General features: G+C 36.6%; 1 protein-coding gene across 1 annotated transcript in view; it reads right to left on the reverse strand.

The window, feature by feature from the left end:
- Positions 1-17,598, reverse strand: part of LOC141405141 (uncharacterized) — a 65,950-nt gene extending 48,352 nt beyond the window's left edge. Inside the window, exon 1 of the mRNA XM_073989165.1 lies at positions 17,091-17,598. Coding sequence (XP_073845266.1) covers positions 17,091-17,095 — 5 coding nt within the window. The 5' untranslated portion in view covers positions 17,096-17,598. The remainder of the gene's footprint in view (positions 1-17,090) is intronic.
- Between the last annotated feature and the right edge of the window lie 891 nt (positions 17,599-18,489).

Here is an 18,489-nt window from a genome sequence, read left to right on the forward strand (position 1 = left end):
AAATCAATCATGGAATATTTTGATATATTAACTCCCTACGTGCTGTTATTTATTTGCTGTTAAACACAAACTCAATCTCCTCTTTGATATTTGCATACGATTTTCACATTTGTCCAAATGCGTTCGTTGTTGACCTCGACATGACTATGGGAAAAACACGCAGCTGACGTAGGCTTTGTTGCTCAAGTCTTTTGTATTTTTTGATTTGTTTGTTATAATTCATTGCAAAAATAAGATTGAGCAAAACAATTTGAAAGTTGCAATTAATTTTATTGCAACAGTTCGAATTTACAAAAGAAAACGTAACACAGTGAATGTTTTGATTTTGGTTTATTTTATTTTTATTTTTTTAAGAAGCAAAATGGCAAATCAAATTAAACAGCTTGACTTATTGATGCTAATACACCACCCGAATGGCGGCAACTGTTTACTGCCATTAATTTCAAATTTAATCTGATGGAAATAATTTTAATTTTTTTGAAATAAGTCTGCGGTATTATGTTATGCGAATGAGAGAGTTGGAAAAGCCATGTGTCCAAAATGAATGGAAAAGTAGATCAATGAATATTTTAAGCATGAACTATTATGTGAGAAGAGGCTGACTTGGATTTTATGTTTGTAGCAAATAATCAAAAAAAGGGTCACACTGAATGCCCGTTTTCGATTCCCAGGCTAGACAATATCATATTTTCATCGGTGCACTGTGCTTCAGAATCGTTTTTTCCCGGTCAAAACTCTGTAAGTTTTGAACGGATACAGATACTTTCATAATTTTTTTTATTCGACAGATAACACAATCAGCTTTCCGAGGCATACAAAGGGATCAAATTGTGTCTAGTAGTTGCAGAGGAAATCAAGGTCAAAGTTAAAAATCTATTAAAAAAGTCAAACACAAACAAACCATAAAAATACAAGAAATTAAAAAAAAAACAATTTTTTGTAAAAAATTTAAAAACAATTTATTGTAAAAAATTCTCAAAAAAAATGTTTTGAATTTTTTCAAAAAAATTTTCATAGATTAAAAAAAAATGCTCCTCTGGTTTTCATAAAACTCATATATTTAAATAAAAAATAATTTAAAAATTAAGTTTCATGATGGAGTCTCTCAAAAAAAAAACGCTTGCCGTTTAATTTTGACACCATTTTTATGCAAGCGTTTTATTTAAGAGATTCCATCATAAGGAAGAATATACTTATTGAGGCTAAGTGACAAATTATTTTCTAGTTTTAAGTGCATTTATGAATACAACACTGAAACCTAATGTTTAAACTATTTTTTATTTTTAACTTTTTAGTAAATACATTTTTGACCGCTGAGAAGTCCATAACCAAATTACTGTCAATTTAGAGTAGAGTAGAGTAATTTAGTTGTAGATAACAACTTAAAATTGCCTAAAAATCGAGTGGTACCGTTATATGGGGGCTACACCAAAATGTGACCCCTGTCCAAAATTTTTGGTAGGGGAGTTTCGGTACAATTGGGAACTCCAAATGCCAAGTTAAATCCAATTCGAACTAAAAATAAAGGCGAAATCCTCAAAACACCTCATATCGGGTGGTACCGCTATATAGAGGCTATAGGACAAAATGAACCCATATTGGTTTTGGTTTCACATTCATGCATTGTCATAAAAGTCTGAAACGTGTGCAAAGTTTCAGTTCGATTGATCAACTGCAACTGTGTGGAAACTGAGTTACAAGATTTGAACTAAACGGACACCTAAAACACTGTAAAAAGTGTCCATTTGTGTAATTTCAGTAAATATAAAAATGTATTAAAAGGGCGAAACGGGGCGGATAGGAGGACACTGTCAGACATCATTCCGTGGAAACGGAACTTGCTTCCAAGCTGTTATCTAACGGTTCTAGTCCTCCAAATTTGGAATTTCACTTAAATAAAATAGCTCGTGTAAACGCTATGGTAATTTTTAAAACAGTTCTTAAAGGCAACCAACATTCCTACCTACTTAAAAAAAAGAACAATGGACACAATATCTGTTATAGTTTCCGAGATATAGCTATTTCTTTCTCCAGAAATGTGCAAAAATGACGTATTTTCCAAAATTGGGGAAAAGGTGTTCGTCTTTAGAAGCACACCACGCCCATACCTTCCAATATGTTCACTTAATTTTTGGGTTTCCTTAGTTTCAATACGTTTACTATATAGAAATTAACAATCGGTGACGACAAAAAAATTGGGGTTTTGGTCAGGAAAATCGATTTCTGAACCACAGTGCGGCGTGTCTTCAGAATTTTAATAACATTAATTTTTCGACAAAATAATTTTTTTAAGTTTCAAGCGGAATTTTTTAGGCATTTTTGGGGTAGATATTTTGTAGATATCTACCTTTGGGAATCGGTATTTTGATATCTGTCATTCCAACCAGTCATTTTAGTTGGCCACGTAACCATTATTAAGAGCCTTTAGTACATTATGTCGGGAAGCTTGTACTTCCCAACGAATACACAGGGACTGCTTTCGATGGAAATTTTAAAACAATAATCGAAGAGCTCTTAATATGCACCTAAGCAAAACTTTTACACATTGGTGAGAGAGATACCAGTGATACCCGAAATTCTAACATGACTAAGGTTTGAGGGATATATTGCGATGTGCAAATATTGGAACAGTCATTTTACATGGTCATAGTAGGATATTTTTACTTTTGGACCATTCGGTCAGGAAGCATGGACTTACCCACGAAAAACATTATATCGTTGTAAACAGGACCACAAGAACTACCTATGATGAAAATTTCAGAATAATACTCGAAGTGCCCTTAAACTCCAAGTAAGCGAAAATTTTGAACTTTGGTGATATTTTTTTGAGAAATATTTCGATATTCTTTAAAACTTTAGACCATAATTGCAGGACTTTCCCACGAATATGACTATATCACTGTAAACAGGACCACAAGGAGTGGGTTCGGTATATATTTCAAAATTATCCTCGAACAGCTCTTAATCAAAATTTTGAACTATTGTTAGAGAGGTTACTGAATGTAAAAATCTTCGAAACTTGAAGTACGTTTCAAGAAAATTGTATGATGTTCAGCGTTTAGGCCAAATCGGACACTGAAATTGCAATTTATCGTGCTCATTAATTAATTAAATTTGTACCGGCAGGGGTTTTTAGTGCTTTTGGGTCATTATGTCAGGAAGTATGGACTGCCCTAAAAATGTGCTGATTTTAAAACTGCCTCGAGGACAACCTGACCTTTAGAAGGACTTATGTTTGTATAAGACCCCTTACGGGGGGTATTCTATTTTTATAAGACTCCCTTTGGAGGTATTCTATCTGTATAACAAAACCCCTCATAATGGGTTCCTTCTATCTATAGGAGACCTCTTTAAATTGTCTCCTATTTGTTCAAAATTATTTAAAATGTATCACGAGGCGTATACGCGGTGTCATATGTCATTCGCAATGCTGTACTTCACGATTTCTTCGAGATTGTCCATTCATAGAGCTTTAGAAGGTATCTGGGTTTTAAGACCACTGCGTTCTAATGAACTTCTTTTGCAGTTCCTTTTGTATCACATATCGAATCGAATACCGACTACGTAACCAAAATCTTTTCCCCAATAATTATAAAATAGGGTGTTTTCAGAGAATATGACCCTTTTAGGACTTATGAACTTGCCGCAAAAATATACATATATTTGGATTAGAACTCAAAATATAGCGAAAAGTTTTGAACTTTTGTGGCCCATCTTCGAACCTAAACTAAGTTTAAACACAACAGTACGAGGGCCAAATTTTGGACCGAATCCGACGAGAGTGATTGTGCGCCCCAGGCACTACACATGAGCCGTAGGGCGTTTTACTGCTTTCGGTCAATTTTCTCAGGAAGTATAGACTTGCCCCTGAACAAGTAAAAAAGTATCAGTCGGCTTTGCCAACAGAGATATACCCTCAGCCTGTGTATATTGAAACAATTTTTTCCAAAAAAACGTATGTATTTAGGGGGTTTTAAAAGTTTTGGGCGTTTGAACCGACAAAATTGTTGATTAGGATTAAAGATCAAAAGTTTTGCGCAGGAGATACATTGACCATTATGGAAGTGCCATAGGGGTTTTTACACCCTTCGGGCTGTTTGCTCAAGAAGTATGGACTTGCCCCTGAAAAAAACTTTTACCATCGTAATTGAGGCAGCGAATGCAAGCTGCTTCAACAAAAATTAAAGTGATTCGATATCAGGTTTTAAAGTGAACTTATCCGAAAATTTGTGTGGGAGGTACCGGATAGAGTGGACAAATATAGTCCATATTTGAACCTGATCTATATCTGGTAGATATATTAGGATGAGTTACCGTAGGAACAATTTTTCCGAACATTTTTGAACTTTTGTGGGGGAGGTTCCTGAAGGAGTGGACCGATATGGCTTATCTACGAACTTAAACTATGTTTGGACAAAATATTACTAAGGCCAAATTTTGGACCGAATCGGCAGATCCGTTCTAGAGTTATCTTGCGCTCCAACCACCTCACACGGTGTCATAGGGTTTTTTTTTTGCAACTTTCATGCTATTTTCTCAGGAAGTATGGACTTGCCACTAAAGAAACTTGTACCGTCGTATGGGGGGCAGTGAATACAAGTTGCTGCAACAAAAATCAAAGCGATTCGAGAGCAGGTCCTAATCTGAACTTATCCGAAATTTTGTGTGGGAGGTATACGAACGAGTGGACCGATTGAGTCCATATTAAAACCTTATCTAAGTCATTCACAAATTTCACGATGTGCATGTGGACCAAATCGGTTACTCGCTTCAAGAGTTATCGTGCGCACAAATTTTCCGAACATTTTCGAACTTTTGTGTGGGAGGTACCGGAAGGAGTGGACCGACATAGCCCATCTTCGAACTTAAACTAAGTTTGGGCAAAATATTACGAAAGCTATAATTTGAACCGGATCGGTTCATCCCTTCGAGAGTTATCGTGCGCTCCAGCCAGCCAGCCAGCCAGACAGACAGACAGACAGACGGACGGACATTGCTCAATCGACTCCAAATTGTCTGAAACACATTTCGTCCAAACATACTTGGGGTCTAAAACCGTTATTTCGATGAGGCACATTTTGCCCGTATGAAAGTGTATATACCCTCGTTAGCATAAATGTTGAGGGTGTAAAAAATGTGTACCGTCGTAATGGGGGCATCGAATACAAGTATTTGTAAATAGAATCGAAGCAATTCGAGGGAAGTTCCTGAACTAAACTTTTCCGAAAATTTGTATGAGAGGTACCCGAAGGGGTGGACCGATATGCCTGGTAGAAATTTTAGGTATGGACCAAATCGGTTACTCCCTTCAAGGGTTATCATGTGTACATTTTCGAACTTTTGTGGGGGAGGTATCTGAAGGAATGGACCGATATTGCTCGTCTTCGAACTTAAACTAAGTTTGGTTCGGTTCATCCATTCGAGAGTTATCGTGCTCTCCATCCAGTCAGGCAGACGGACGGTCTTGCTAAATCGTCTCCAAATTGTTTAAAACGGATTTCGCCCGAATACTTGCCCGTTAGCATAAACGCTGAAAATGGGATACAGGGATTTGTGGCATTTTTTTCTCTCAGCCACATTGGGTACCACGGGTTCTTTTGCCTTTGACAACCTGTATGAAATTGGACAAGAATTGAAGAATTTTCGGGTGTTTGGTTATACGTGCATGCTGCCTATGCCGGCAGTTAATTTATATGCCCCGAATTGAAGACATTGTTCAAGGTGAGTTTATGAGTTGAAGTAAAAAACAACAATCCTACCAAATTTTTGGAAAATCCAAAAATCGAACTTCTAGGAAGTATGAAATCACAAACTGACGTGGAATAAAGGATGCGTAACAAAAATAACCCAAAGGAAAACTATTCACGTTTTGTGCAAGAAGAATAAAGAACTATTACTATCGGTAACTCTTGGCAACAGCTTTCAGTTTAAACTATTTATCAAAATATTTCTTTGATCACCATTATATAAATGATCTTCAAGGAATAGCTCAAATGCAGCTTCACTTTTTGCTAGCCAATATATGGTTCTTCTATACAGATAAGAAGCATTCCAAGTTTTATTCATATATGGGTTAACAAAGGACACTAGACACTCAAAAAAGTATTCGACATGTAGATAATCGTTTGGCCAAGGAAAAACTTCCACCAATTTTAATTGGCAACTTCACAAGCAACTTCCTAATATAACAAACAATATATTTCAACACGTACTCTTCTCACGTTGCATGTCATCTATCCTACTCTACTTGACTTAAGCTTTCACTAACTTTAAGCCAGGCGAAAAATATTTCTTCATATTGATATTCCACACTTCTTGTATTTCCACTCATTTGCCTATAACAAATATCGTATAACAGGTGGATTGCAAAACGGTTCCGTCATTCATTCACATACGCACAAACACACTCTTGGGAGAATGGTACCGGTAAAGCGGAACTATTTACAAGTGATGCTGCTCTCAATTCAATGGTCGTTGGCTGTAAATGATCTTCTCGGCATACACACCAAAATATAATACCGGCAAAAGTTTCACAAACATTCTAACATTACAAGAGCTATATCAAATGACTGGTGGCTGGCTCACTGGTTAGGTGGTTGGTTCGTTGTTGTTGTTGTAGTACACTTTACACAATCCAACTTCCGATATGAAGCTGTGGGCGTTCATTTGTTCTTTTAGCCTAGAAGCACAGTTTTTTTTTGATTCTGAGATTTCTGTTTCTTGGCTTAGTTTGTTTTACCACAAAAACCCCAAAAGGCGGCATTTTGCAAAACTTTAAAAACTTTATTCGTTCATCTTGCTTGGTGTTACAGGTTCTGACAGCAAGGTGATATATGTGACAAGTAAGAAGAAGAAAAATAAAAGAAGCCCAAAGGCAGCCAGACAGACGCACATGATGTACAACATAGCTACATGAAGTTTGTTGCTTAAGTCTTTTGTTAATGTTGTCATTTTACAAGACCACCAAATAAAAACATACATACATAAATTTTTTTTGTTTCTGTTGTTTGGCTTGTTTGAAGTATTTTGCACCATTTAATTTAATTTGAAAAAACATTTACAAGCTGCCATTATAATTAAGAAAACATGCAAGAAAATTCATTGGGATGTTGTTGTTTTTGTTGTTCGTTACAATATTCACGCTTTAACAGTTGACTAGGTTTTACAAGGTCATAAATCCCTCTTGTTAAGGCGGATTTTTATTAATTAGTTTTCTTTGCTTGCTTGGAAAAACATTGCGTGTAATAAGAAAAAAAAAATTAACAACATTTACTTAATGTGCAGAAAAAAAAAGAAACAATAACAATTAAAATTATGAGCAATTGTAGAAAACGTTATTTTTTCACTTTTGTTTTTTTTTTTTTGGTTTCAGCTTTGTTGTCTTCCATTCCAAAACAATAAACTTTTTAAATGAAACGTCATTATTGTTTCTTAAATGTTTAGAGTACGTGTTTTTGTTTATATTTGATTTTATTTTCTGTTCGATAACCTTGACATATGCCAATGAAAATAAAAAGAGAACAAAAAACGCTACAACTACAATTTTTGCAACAATTTGTCTAGTTGTATGAAATAATTGTACATGGGTTGGGTGTGTTGGTTTTAAATTTTTTTAGTGATTTCAATGACTGATTTTGTGAGAATAAATGTTGGTTTTACAAAAACAATATTTTGCTGGACAACAACATCCATAATTTAAGCTAAACATTTGTTATTGTCCACATGCTATGGTTATGGTATTAGACATTTCAGATGCGGATTAAATCCAGAGATGCGGATTAAATCAATTTCATACTCCTGACATTTTTAAAATTAACTCTGCATCAACTTCAATACCTTAACGCAATCCCAAGTAAGTCACAGGAAATAGTACCATCTAGGGAAACTTTGAATTTTAAAAGAACTTCGCTACTGCACAAAAATACAAAGAGGATGTGTTGATTCTGGGCTCCATCTTACCTAGGACAAGCTACCCTAGACCAATCGTCAATTTAGCTGGAATAAACGATTATGATCGAAACTGACAAGGTATCACAAATCAATGAACTCCGATAGTTTGTACGAAACAACTGCGTATACTTAATCTCACACGTTAGTTTTTATGCCGTTACTCATACGTTTTTGAACGAGTACAGTGAACAATGAATGAGATTGCACAACCCTATCTGAGAACCGCTGAACTATAGCATCGCATAACAAACTTAATAGGATTTGTTGTCGACAGTCAAGCGGCTCTTCTAGCATTAAAATCAAACACAGTTACATCAATGTTAGTGAAAGAATTTTAAAAGAACTTGCTAAGTTAGGGCGTCTGACCATAATGGTTCTTACATGGTTTCCAGGTCATTAGGGACTTTAAAGTTATCGTTCCTTCGCGAGCTCGCTGATGCAACCAAATTAGGTCTTGGAGGCCTTCCGAGATAGGCTTAATATAATTGTGCTGTGGTTTTCAAAACGGTATATTTATCATACTAATTGAGTCTATGCAGGTATATACTTATACAAGGTGGCGCAAAGTAATCTTTCGAAGTTTTTTGGCTGTAATTTAAAAAAAAACAAGTAAGAACAGACTATAGTCGGACGGGGCCGACCATGTGATACCCTATACCACTATCCCTGTGCACTAGCTTTCCGGGCTAGCTGTTATAAGATGTGCATTAGAAATTTTACCAATTTTCACACAAAAGTTTTGATCAATTTAACCCGCTAAATATTATCCGATCATACCGTTGACTTGCACGCTACTTCTTCATCTCAAACCAAAACTACGTTTAAAATTTCGCGCCGATCGGACTATTATTGCGACCTACAGAGCGGCTACAAAATCGAGCAAAAATTTTGTTTTTGGTCCATTTCATCCCTTTAACATTTCACGATCATCGCCAAAAACTAATCAGTTCTATTCTGGTCCAAACCCGACCTCCATACTAAATTTCGTGACAATCGGTCCATAATTGCGGCCTCTAGCTTGATTACAATTTTTAATGGACGGACAGACGGACGGACGGACGGACGGACGGACACACATCGCTAAATCGCTTTATCTCGTCGAGATATGAAGTTTGGTATACCACATGAGGGGTCTACGACGAATATTTCGCGGCGTTACATGAATTTTTGGGAAAACAAACTTATTATACCCTTTTCCACATTGTGGTATAGGGTATAATGAAAAACTTTGATTTTTCTTGTTGATTATTTTTATTTGGTATTTTAATTTTTTTTAACATCAAGTCGAGAATATGATTTCAGATAAATGGCACACAGTTTATTGTCTTTTGAGCCTTTTTTATGCCATTTTCCATCACTTTGGCCAAATCTACCGGCTATAGGTCCTCACATTCTTGTCGGATATTGTCTTTAAGAGCTGAAAGAGTCTGAGGCTTGTTGACATAAACCGGCGACTTCAAAAAGCCACACAAAAAGAAGTCTGAAGCGCCTCATCACTCAGGATTATTTTTGATGAAAAATCATCTTCCTGTTGGTGGTGATTAAGGATGGCTTGATCGTATGTTAGACGCGATTGGCGTCTAACAGCTGATGCACCGTCTGGACTTTGTACGGAAACATCTTCAAATCTTGTACCAAAATACGCTGTAAAGACCGTCAACTGATACCCATTTGCGTGATACGTCGTCTGGCCTATGTCGACGGCGCTTCCATGACATCCTCGGCTACAGCAGCAATATTCTCTGCAGAACGGATACTCCGGGGTCTGCCATGAATGGCAGCATCACGTGTTGTGCCAGTCTCCTCGAGGCGAGCGGCTAAACGTCTGTGACGAAAATCACGTTGTGCCAAAGTCACCGACCGATTATTAGCCAAATAAATAGTCAACAATATTCCGCGTTCCGGAGCAGTGTAGCGTAACATTGTTTATTAACGTGTATTTTACATGTGTTTACTACACAAATGTCAAAACAGAACTGACATTAGGGGCCAATCGCAAAAATTATAGCATTTTCTGATAGGAAGATTACTTTTGCGCCACCTTGTATATACCAGCAAATTAACGCCTATAAATAGCATATAACCGATTACTTATTCTCCGACAGTAGGAAACTTGCTCACCAGTTGGCTTTGCCGACTGCTAAATACCCTCTGCCTAAATACCCTCTGCCTCTGCCTTACCAAAAATAAACAAAAATGGTAAAAGGGGTGATGGACATACAAAAACTATCCCTAATTAAAAGAGGTATTTTTGTAGGTGGCAAAAGAGGTTTTGTAAGACGTTTGTAGGGCAGGTATTAAAAACAGTGGGCTTAATTATTCCACTGGCAGACCCAATCGACTGTCCAAACGAAAAAACACAACCATAATTCTTCATATATGATAAGAATTTAACTTGGGTGCGATTTGTGGAACAGTAGGTCCACTATCGACCGAAGTAGGGAAAATAAATTTATGACTATGTAACAAAAACCGCAAAGAGTACGAAGGCTTTAGTATTTGAGATGTGTGAAGGAGTGGCCCCAAATATTGGGACTACTCGGAGCCCATAGAAGTATTGGCATCCCCTACCAAAAATATAATCTGTAAATCATGATCACAACGACTGACCGATTTTAAATTTGAACACAATCCGATTAAGACGCAAATCTGTTGAACTATTGCGGAGGAGGTAAATGGAAGAATGAATCGACATTATCTATCTTGGAAATGGATCCAATTTGAGGAATAATTTTTTATTTAATCGTTGTAATCAGTATTACAAGAACTACCTTCAAGAAAAAGTTTAAAACAATCCTCTAACTGCTCCATTTTCGAACTAGATTTAAATTTGGACAACGTAAGAGAGATGTCGTTCGTCCCAGACGGACGGACAAGGTTAAATTGACTCCAAATCGTGTGAAACGAATTTCGTCCAAACATACTTAGGGTCCAAAATCATTCATTGGATGATGAATATTTTTAATCGCTTCAAAATGTATGTAACGAGGAAAAAGAAAGAACACAAAAAACTTGAGCGTGAGAATCTCGAGATGTCGAGGAGTCAGAATGAAGTCCGAAACTTTTTGAAGGGTATGGTGCTGGCACATGCTCCATCAAAGAAGTTGAAGGGAACCTCGTAACCAATATAAAGATCCGGAAGGATCTTTTTATTAGACTCTACTAGAGTTTTCGATTACACGTTCGATCGATTCGAGAAGCGAACATCGATTCGAACCATGTCCTTGTAGCAACCAAGGTACGCATTCGTCTCAATGTTGAGCCAAAACCTGTGATCTAATACAGTACGGAAGCTGGATGTCTAGAAGCTGCAAACACAACAGATTGTTTACGCCTATTCCGCTCAACTTAAGCACATGGTGTAAGGCGGCACTCCTTGTCTCAAAAGTATGGAAGCGCAGCGGAAAAGAATAGCCCAATCTCTACAAGCTGCCGCTAAATCTGTGATCTATAATTTGGTATGAACAAGTATAAAAGTATCAGTCGGCTTTGCCGACAGAGATATACCCTCAGCCTGTGTGGATTGAAATGCTTTTTTCCAAAAAAACTTATGGATTTAGGGGCATTTTCAAAACGTTGGGCGTATGAACCGACAAAAGTGTGGATAGGATTGAAGCTCAAAAACTTGCGAGGATATCGATAGATAGAGCTTTTTTATCACACTAGCCTACGAAAAACATAATGTAAACAGGGCCAATAGGAAAAACTTCGGTAAAAATGTCCAAAGGATCCTCGAAGAAACCACCCAAAAATGTTGAAAGTTTGTGTGGGTGGTACCACAAGGGTTGAGCAGATAGGGCCCAAATTTGAACATTAACTAATTTTCGACAATATTTAGAGATCCAAAGTTTGGACCAAATCGGTTGCTACGTCTATGAGAAATCGCGCGTACCACTTTAGCGAATTTTTGTTGGAGAGGTACCGGAAGCAGTGGACCTATAAACATAACTACGAATTTCAACTAATATTCGAAGAAATATTACAATATCCAAAGTGTGGATGAAAGCAGTATTCGGTTCGAGCTCTCCAGTCACTACATATGGTGCCATAGAGGGTTTTTACAACTTTCGGGCTGTTTTCTCAAGAAGTATGGACCTGCCCCTGAAAAAAACTTTTACCGTCGTAATGGAGGCAGGGTATGCAAGTTGCATCAATAAAAATCAATGTCATTCGAGTGAAGGTCTTAAAGTGAACATATCCGAAATTTTGTGTGGGTGGTACCTGAAGGAATCGGAAAAAATAGTCCATATTCGAACCTAATCTATATCTGGTTCATATATTAGAATGTGAAATGTATGGACCAAATCGTTCACTCTCTTCAAGAGTTATCGTGCGCACAAGTTTTCCGAACATTTTTGAACTTTTGTGGGGGAGGTACCTGAAGTAGTGAACAGATATGGCTTATCTTCGAAATTAAACTAAGTTTGGACAAAATATTACGAAGGCCAAATTTTGGACAGAATCGGCAGATCCGTTCGAAAGCTATCGTGCTCTCCAGCCACTACATATGGGGCCATCGCGGTTTTTTGCACCTATCACGCAATTTTCTCAGGAAGTGTGGACTTGCCCCTGATGACACTTATTCCGTCGTATGGTGGACAGTGAATACAAGTTGCTACAACAAAAATAAAAGCGATTCGGGAGCAGGCACTAAACTGAACTTTTCCGAAATTTTGTGTGGGTGGTACCCGAAGGAGGGGACCGATCGAGTCCATATGAGAACCTCATCTAAGTTTGATAGAAATGTCACGATGTGCAAAGTATGGATCAAATCGGTGACTCCCTTCATGAGTTATCGTGCGCACAAATTTTCGTAACATTTTCGAACTTTTTTTGGGGGGAGGCAACGGAAGAAGTGGACCGAAATAATCCATCATCGAATTTAAATTAAGTTTGGACAAAATATTGCGATGGCCAACTTTTGGACCAAATCGGTTCATCCGTACGAGAGTTATCGTGCGCACCAGCCAGCCAGGCAGGCAGACGGACAGACAGACAGACGGACGGACATGGCTAAATCAACTCCAAATTGTCTAAAACACATTTCGTCCAAACATGCTTGGGGTCTAAAACCATTATTTCGATGAGGCACATTTTGCCCGTATGAAAGTGTATATACCCTCGTTAGTATAAATGCTGAGGGTATGACAAACAACATCAGTTCCGAAAGCTCCCTCCTGCCATAAAAAAATCCTCACAAAAGTTAATTAAATCAATAACTCTCGAAGGGAGAACCCAATTTGGTTCAAACTTTACACATCTTAATGTTTCTTCCAGGCATAGATCAGCTTCGGGAACCTCCTACACAAAAATTCAAAGTTGATGGCACAAGTGCAATTTAGGACCACTTCTCGGATCGTTATGAACATTTTTGCACCAGGTTGTGCTCTCGGCCCCTGTTACGACGGTACAATTTTTGTCTGGGGCAAGCCCATATATTCTGAGATAATGCCCCAAAAGCTCTAAATAACCTTGTCGGTACCGACTCGAATGAATGATGATCACGAAAACTTACGAATTGGGTATCCGATTTGGCTGAAACTTAGCATATCGTACAATTTCTTCCAAACGTACTTATGTATACCAAGTTCCAACAAGATCTATATTGGAAAATATCTTCGGCTACCTCCCGCCATAAAAGTTCACAACTTTTGCTTAAGCGCAGTTGAAGGGTGTTTGAGAATCGGTAGCAAATTTTTTACCGGAGGTATTATTTTTCTTGAATTAATTCATATTTCCTAACATTATAGTCCAACTGCTCTAAAAACCCGGTGATCTGATGGGCACGATAACTACTGCTTTCAAACTCCAGCGGGTACCACCCACACAAAATTTCAAAAAATTTCGGAAATATACAGTTTAGGGACATCTCTAGAATAGTTTTGAAGTTTTTGCAGCAGAAAGTCCTTGAAACTCATATTACGATACCATAATTTGTTTCGGATGTAAGTATATGCTGACGGAGATAATTATCCTTTAGCTGTAAACACCCTCCGCCCACCAATTAAAATTGTTCTTAATGGGAGTCCTGGATTTGGTCCAATCTTTTGCACATAGCAATTGTTCTTCCAAAACTTACGTCAAATTCGAAGATGGACTATTCGGTCAACTTCTTCCGGCAAACCTTTAGGATTGAAAAATTTAAACTTTATTTCGGATAGTCCCAATTTACATTAGGCGAGTTTACTTGCGGCAATTGTCAGTTTGTTGGTGAGAGAGGGTGCTGAGAGGCAAAGGGTTACCATATGCCTCACCTCTCTCTACTACAAAATGACAATTGCCGCAAGTAAACTCGCCCAATGTAAATTGGGACATAGTTTTCACAATACTCATTACAACAATAATGCTTTTGAAAACACTATCCATACTGGGTTTGCTGCTCTCCATTACGTCAGAGGCTGAGGATATATCTCTATCTGCAAAGCCGAATGATACTTTATTACTTGTTATACCCTCAGCATTTATGCTAAGGAGGGTATATACACTTTCATACGGGCAAAATGTGCCTCATCGAAATAATGGTTTTAGACCCCAAGTATGTTTGGACGAAATGTGTTTCAGACAATTTGGAGTCGATTGAGCAATGTCCGTCCGTCTGTCGGTCTGGTTGGCTGGAGCGCACGATAACTCTCGAACGGATCAACCGATTCGGTCCAAAATTCAGCTTTCGTAATATTTTGTCCAAACTTAGTTTAAGTTCGAAGGTGGGTTATATCAGCCCACTCCTTCCGGTACCACCCCCACAAAAGTTCGAAAATGTTCGGAAAATTTGTACGTACGATAACCCTTGAAGGAAGTAACCGATTTGGTCCATAATTTGCAACTCTTGAAACGTCTACCAGACTTAGATGAGGTTCCAACATTGACTCAATCGGTCCACTCCTTCGGGTACCTCTAACACAAAATTTCGGATAAGTTCAGTTTAGGACCTGCTCTCGAATCGCTTTGGTTTTTGTTTTAGCAACTTGTATTCACTGCCCCCCATACAACGGTACAAATTTCATCAGGGGCAAGTCCATACTTCCTGAGCAAATAGCCTGAAAGTTGCACAAAACCCCTATGACACCGTGTGAGGTGGTTTGAACGCAAGATAACTCTGGAACGGATCTGCCGATTGCGTCTAAAATTTCGCCTTAGTAATATTTTGTCCTAACATAGTTTAAGTTCAAAGATAAGCCATATCGGTCCACTCTTTCAAATACATCTCCCACAAAATTTCAAAAATTTTTGGAAAAATTGTTCGTACGGTAACTTTTGAAGGGAGTGACCGAATTGGTCCATACTTTACACATCCTAATATATCAGGTTCAAATATGGACTATATTTGCCCACTTCATTCTGTACCTCCCAAACAAAATTTCGGATAAGTTCACTTTAAGACTAAACACTTCTTGAGCAAACAGCCCGAAGGGTGTAAAAACCCCCTAAGGCACCATATGTAGTGGCTGTAGATCCACTTCCATAATGGTCAATGTCGATACAGTCCTTTAAGTATTTCCTCCGCAAAACTTTTGATCTTTAATCCTAATCAACATTTTTGTCGGTTCATACGCCCAAAATTTTTAAAACCCTCCAAATACGTTTTTTGGGGGAAAATTTTTTTTCAATATACACAGGCTAAGGGTATATCTCTGTCGGCCTAGCTGACAGATACTTTTTTACTTGTTTTATTTTGAATTCAGGAACTCTTGGTTTTTAAAACGAAAAAAAAAAACCAACATTGTTCGGTATATTTTTCTAAGATCTAAAAATGTATTCTAATCATTGTGTTTTGGCATATCTAGTGCCACATCCAAACAAGGGCTCAATGATTTTACATAATTTATTGCGGCATTATTATTAAAACCTAAATCAGAGCAAACACTTCACGAATATCTCATTATCGTAAATCTAGGTTTCAGAACTGTGTGTGTCATTTGTTAAAATAATTACATGGTATTATGTCAAAAGAAGTTAAACATTTCATTTGGGTGACGACTTTTCGTGAGGGCGGACAATTGAAAAAGCGCTTTGTTTTAGTTTAGAAAAAAAACAGCGATAAAAATATACACTAATCTACATACACCCATATATAATTTAGCAAAAAAGCAACAACACAAAACAGAACAATTATCTGGCTTTGCTGAAAAGCATCAAAGAGGAATAAAACAAAAGACTTAAGACACAAACCCACGAAAAGACACAAAACATTGACACACTCAATTTTTGTTGATTTTTTTAAGGCTTCATGAAAAGCAGTTAGTTGCCTAAATCTTTTATGAATTGATTGGCAAGACTAGAGCACAACTTTCAGCTTAGGAATAAAAGAAAAACTGCATAAATTCAAGCAACCAACATCAATATGAGTAATTGTCATTCTATTATTATTATTATTTGTATCATTATAACACTTCAAATGCAACAAAGCAAAGCTTGCAAAAGGAACCAATAAGAACATCATATCATGACTGACAGGCAGACACAGTTCCAGCCAACCAACTTACAAAAGTCTAGACTTTATTTAGATATGAGTTTTTTTTTTGAGTCTCGTATTGAATCTTTAGCCAAGGAAAACACTTCAACAATAATTATTCATACGATCTATAAAATTATAATGAAGAAGATTTCGAATCTTGTGAATTAGCAAAATACAACCAGCAATAAACTCCCACAATGTAAGAAAAACAAAAAAAAAAAATTAAAAACAAAAAATTGCTAGCTCATGATGTTGAAGCAGAGGAAGGAGTCTTGTTGCTGTTAGCAGATGATGGTGGTGTTGTTGCTGTTTGCTGAATATGATTTCATGATGATGAAGATGGCTGGGAAAACAGTTTTGGGTTTGTTGTAACAGAATTTCAAGTTTTGTCGTTTTTTTTTTGTTTTTTGTTAAGCACTCTAAGAATAACAGTGGTTAACTTTAAATTTGCATATACTTTGTGGTTAAAGCATTTAAGTCAATCTTTTTTATTTGGGGGGGTTTTATTGGTAACACAGATTTATGTAAAGAAGCACTTTTGTAGCTATTTGCAACATTTGTTGATTTGACTTAAGGGTCTTGGGTCTTCTTATAGAAAACCATGACTCAGCTTTTTGCTAAAAATTTGCAAAACACTTGAAAGGAAACAAAGTCCAGAATTCCTTTGTTTTTTGATTGGACTTACTTCATTTTGTTTGTTTTTATTTTGGTAATCCACTTAAAGTTCTTGAAATATTAATCCTTTTTTCGATCTGGTTGTTGAGAAGTAAAAACTTTACTTTAAATTCGTTTCACTTTTATTTTCTTTCGATTTTTTTGTTTTCGAATTCGTTTTCACTTTTTTCTTAGTTTTTCGTTTTAATAACTTTTTTTCAATTAGCAATTCGCAAAACACACTATTAAGTTTTTTTTTCTCCTTGGATTTTTATCCAATTAAATTGGAACGCGTTTTTTTGTTGGAAGGGACCTTTGTCTGCCGTTTGATATTTAACAATTGAGCTCTACTCTTTAAATGATTCGTTTTCATTGAAACTATTTGTATTTTATACTGCAAAAACATAATGAAAATACACCACATAGAGACAATAAGCAAAGCTAAACAGTAAAAATAACAACAACAAACAATGTAAATCACCTCCAAGAAAAATCCACTCCATCGGCACTCTTGTGTGTTGTTGGCTTTGCTTAGCAGTGGCGGCATGTCATGGCATATTAACAAACAAAATTTATTATTATTTTACTCACAATTGTAATTGTTGTTAAATTAATGCACAAAACCACCAACAACAACAAACAAAATTACCCCAAGCATTAATATTAAGAGATTGAAAACCATTACTCTTTAACATCAGTGATTTGTTTTTTCTCTTCTTTTTCTCTGCCACAAGAACAAGACTTGCTGAATAAACCACTCTGCGCTCTATGTGATAACTCTCTGTTAAAAAAAAAAATAAAAACAGAGAGAATTGAAATTGTTTCACTCATTATTCAGCTGTGTTTTTTTTTTTTTTTGTTTGGCGTTTTAAGGGTTTTGAGCAGGGGTGAGCACGCCTTTGTGCTAGTACACAGGCAAATTGAGAAAACGTACTCTTAGTTTTTTGTGAACCATAAACAATTAAAAGTTTATGCAATTTTTTATTTATATTTTTTAATCATTTGCATTGTGGACGATTTTAGACAACATTAACGTTTAAAAAATTTTGAAATAAGTAATTAAACATCAAGAAAAATTAAATATTAATTCTCCCTTAAATTTGCCTCTCTCTCGATTTTGCTCAGCTCTGGTTTTGAGTGAAAACTCAAGTATTGCTTGTCGGCTTATCCTCCCCCACCACAACAAAAAAAAAAAAAGAAAAACATACAAATTAATGACCGTTTGTGTTTGCTGTTGGTTTTTGTGCTGCTTGTGTCTTAAATCTTTTGATTTGGACAATATTAACTAATCGGGTTTAATATATGTTGCCAGTAATCAAAACAAATGTTCCAACATAATGTTGACTTATGCAGCTAACACTGAATGAGTGATCTCTCGCTGTCATTTTCAATGGCTTGTTTTTAGGTGTTTGCTGTACGTGTCTTAAGTC

This window comes from Musca autumnalis, unplaced genomic scaffold (assembly GCF_047663935.1).
Source record: "Musca autumnalis isolate F117 unplaced genomic scaffold, ASM4766393v1 scaffold_5, whole genome shotgun sequence".
Classification (NCBI taxonomy): Eukaryota; Metazoa; Arthropoda; class Insecta; order Diptera; family Muscidae; genus Musca; species Musca autumnalis.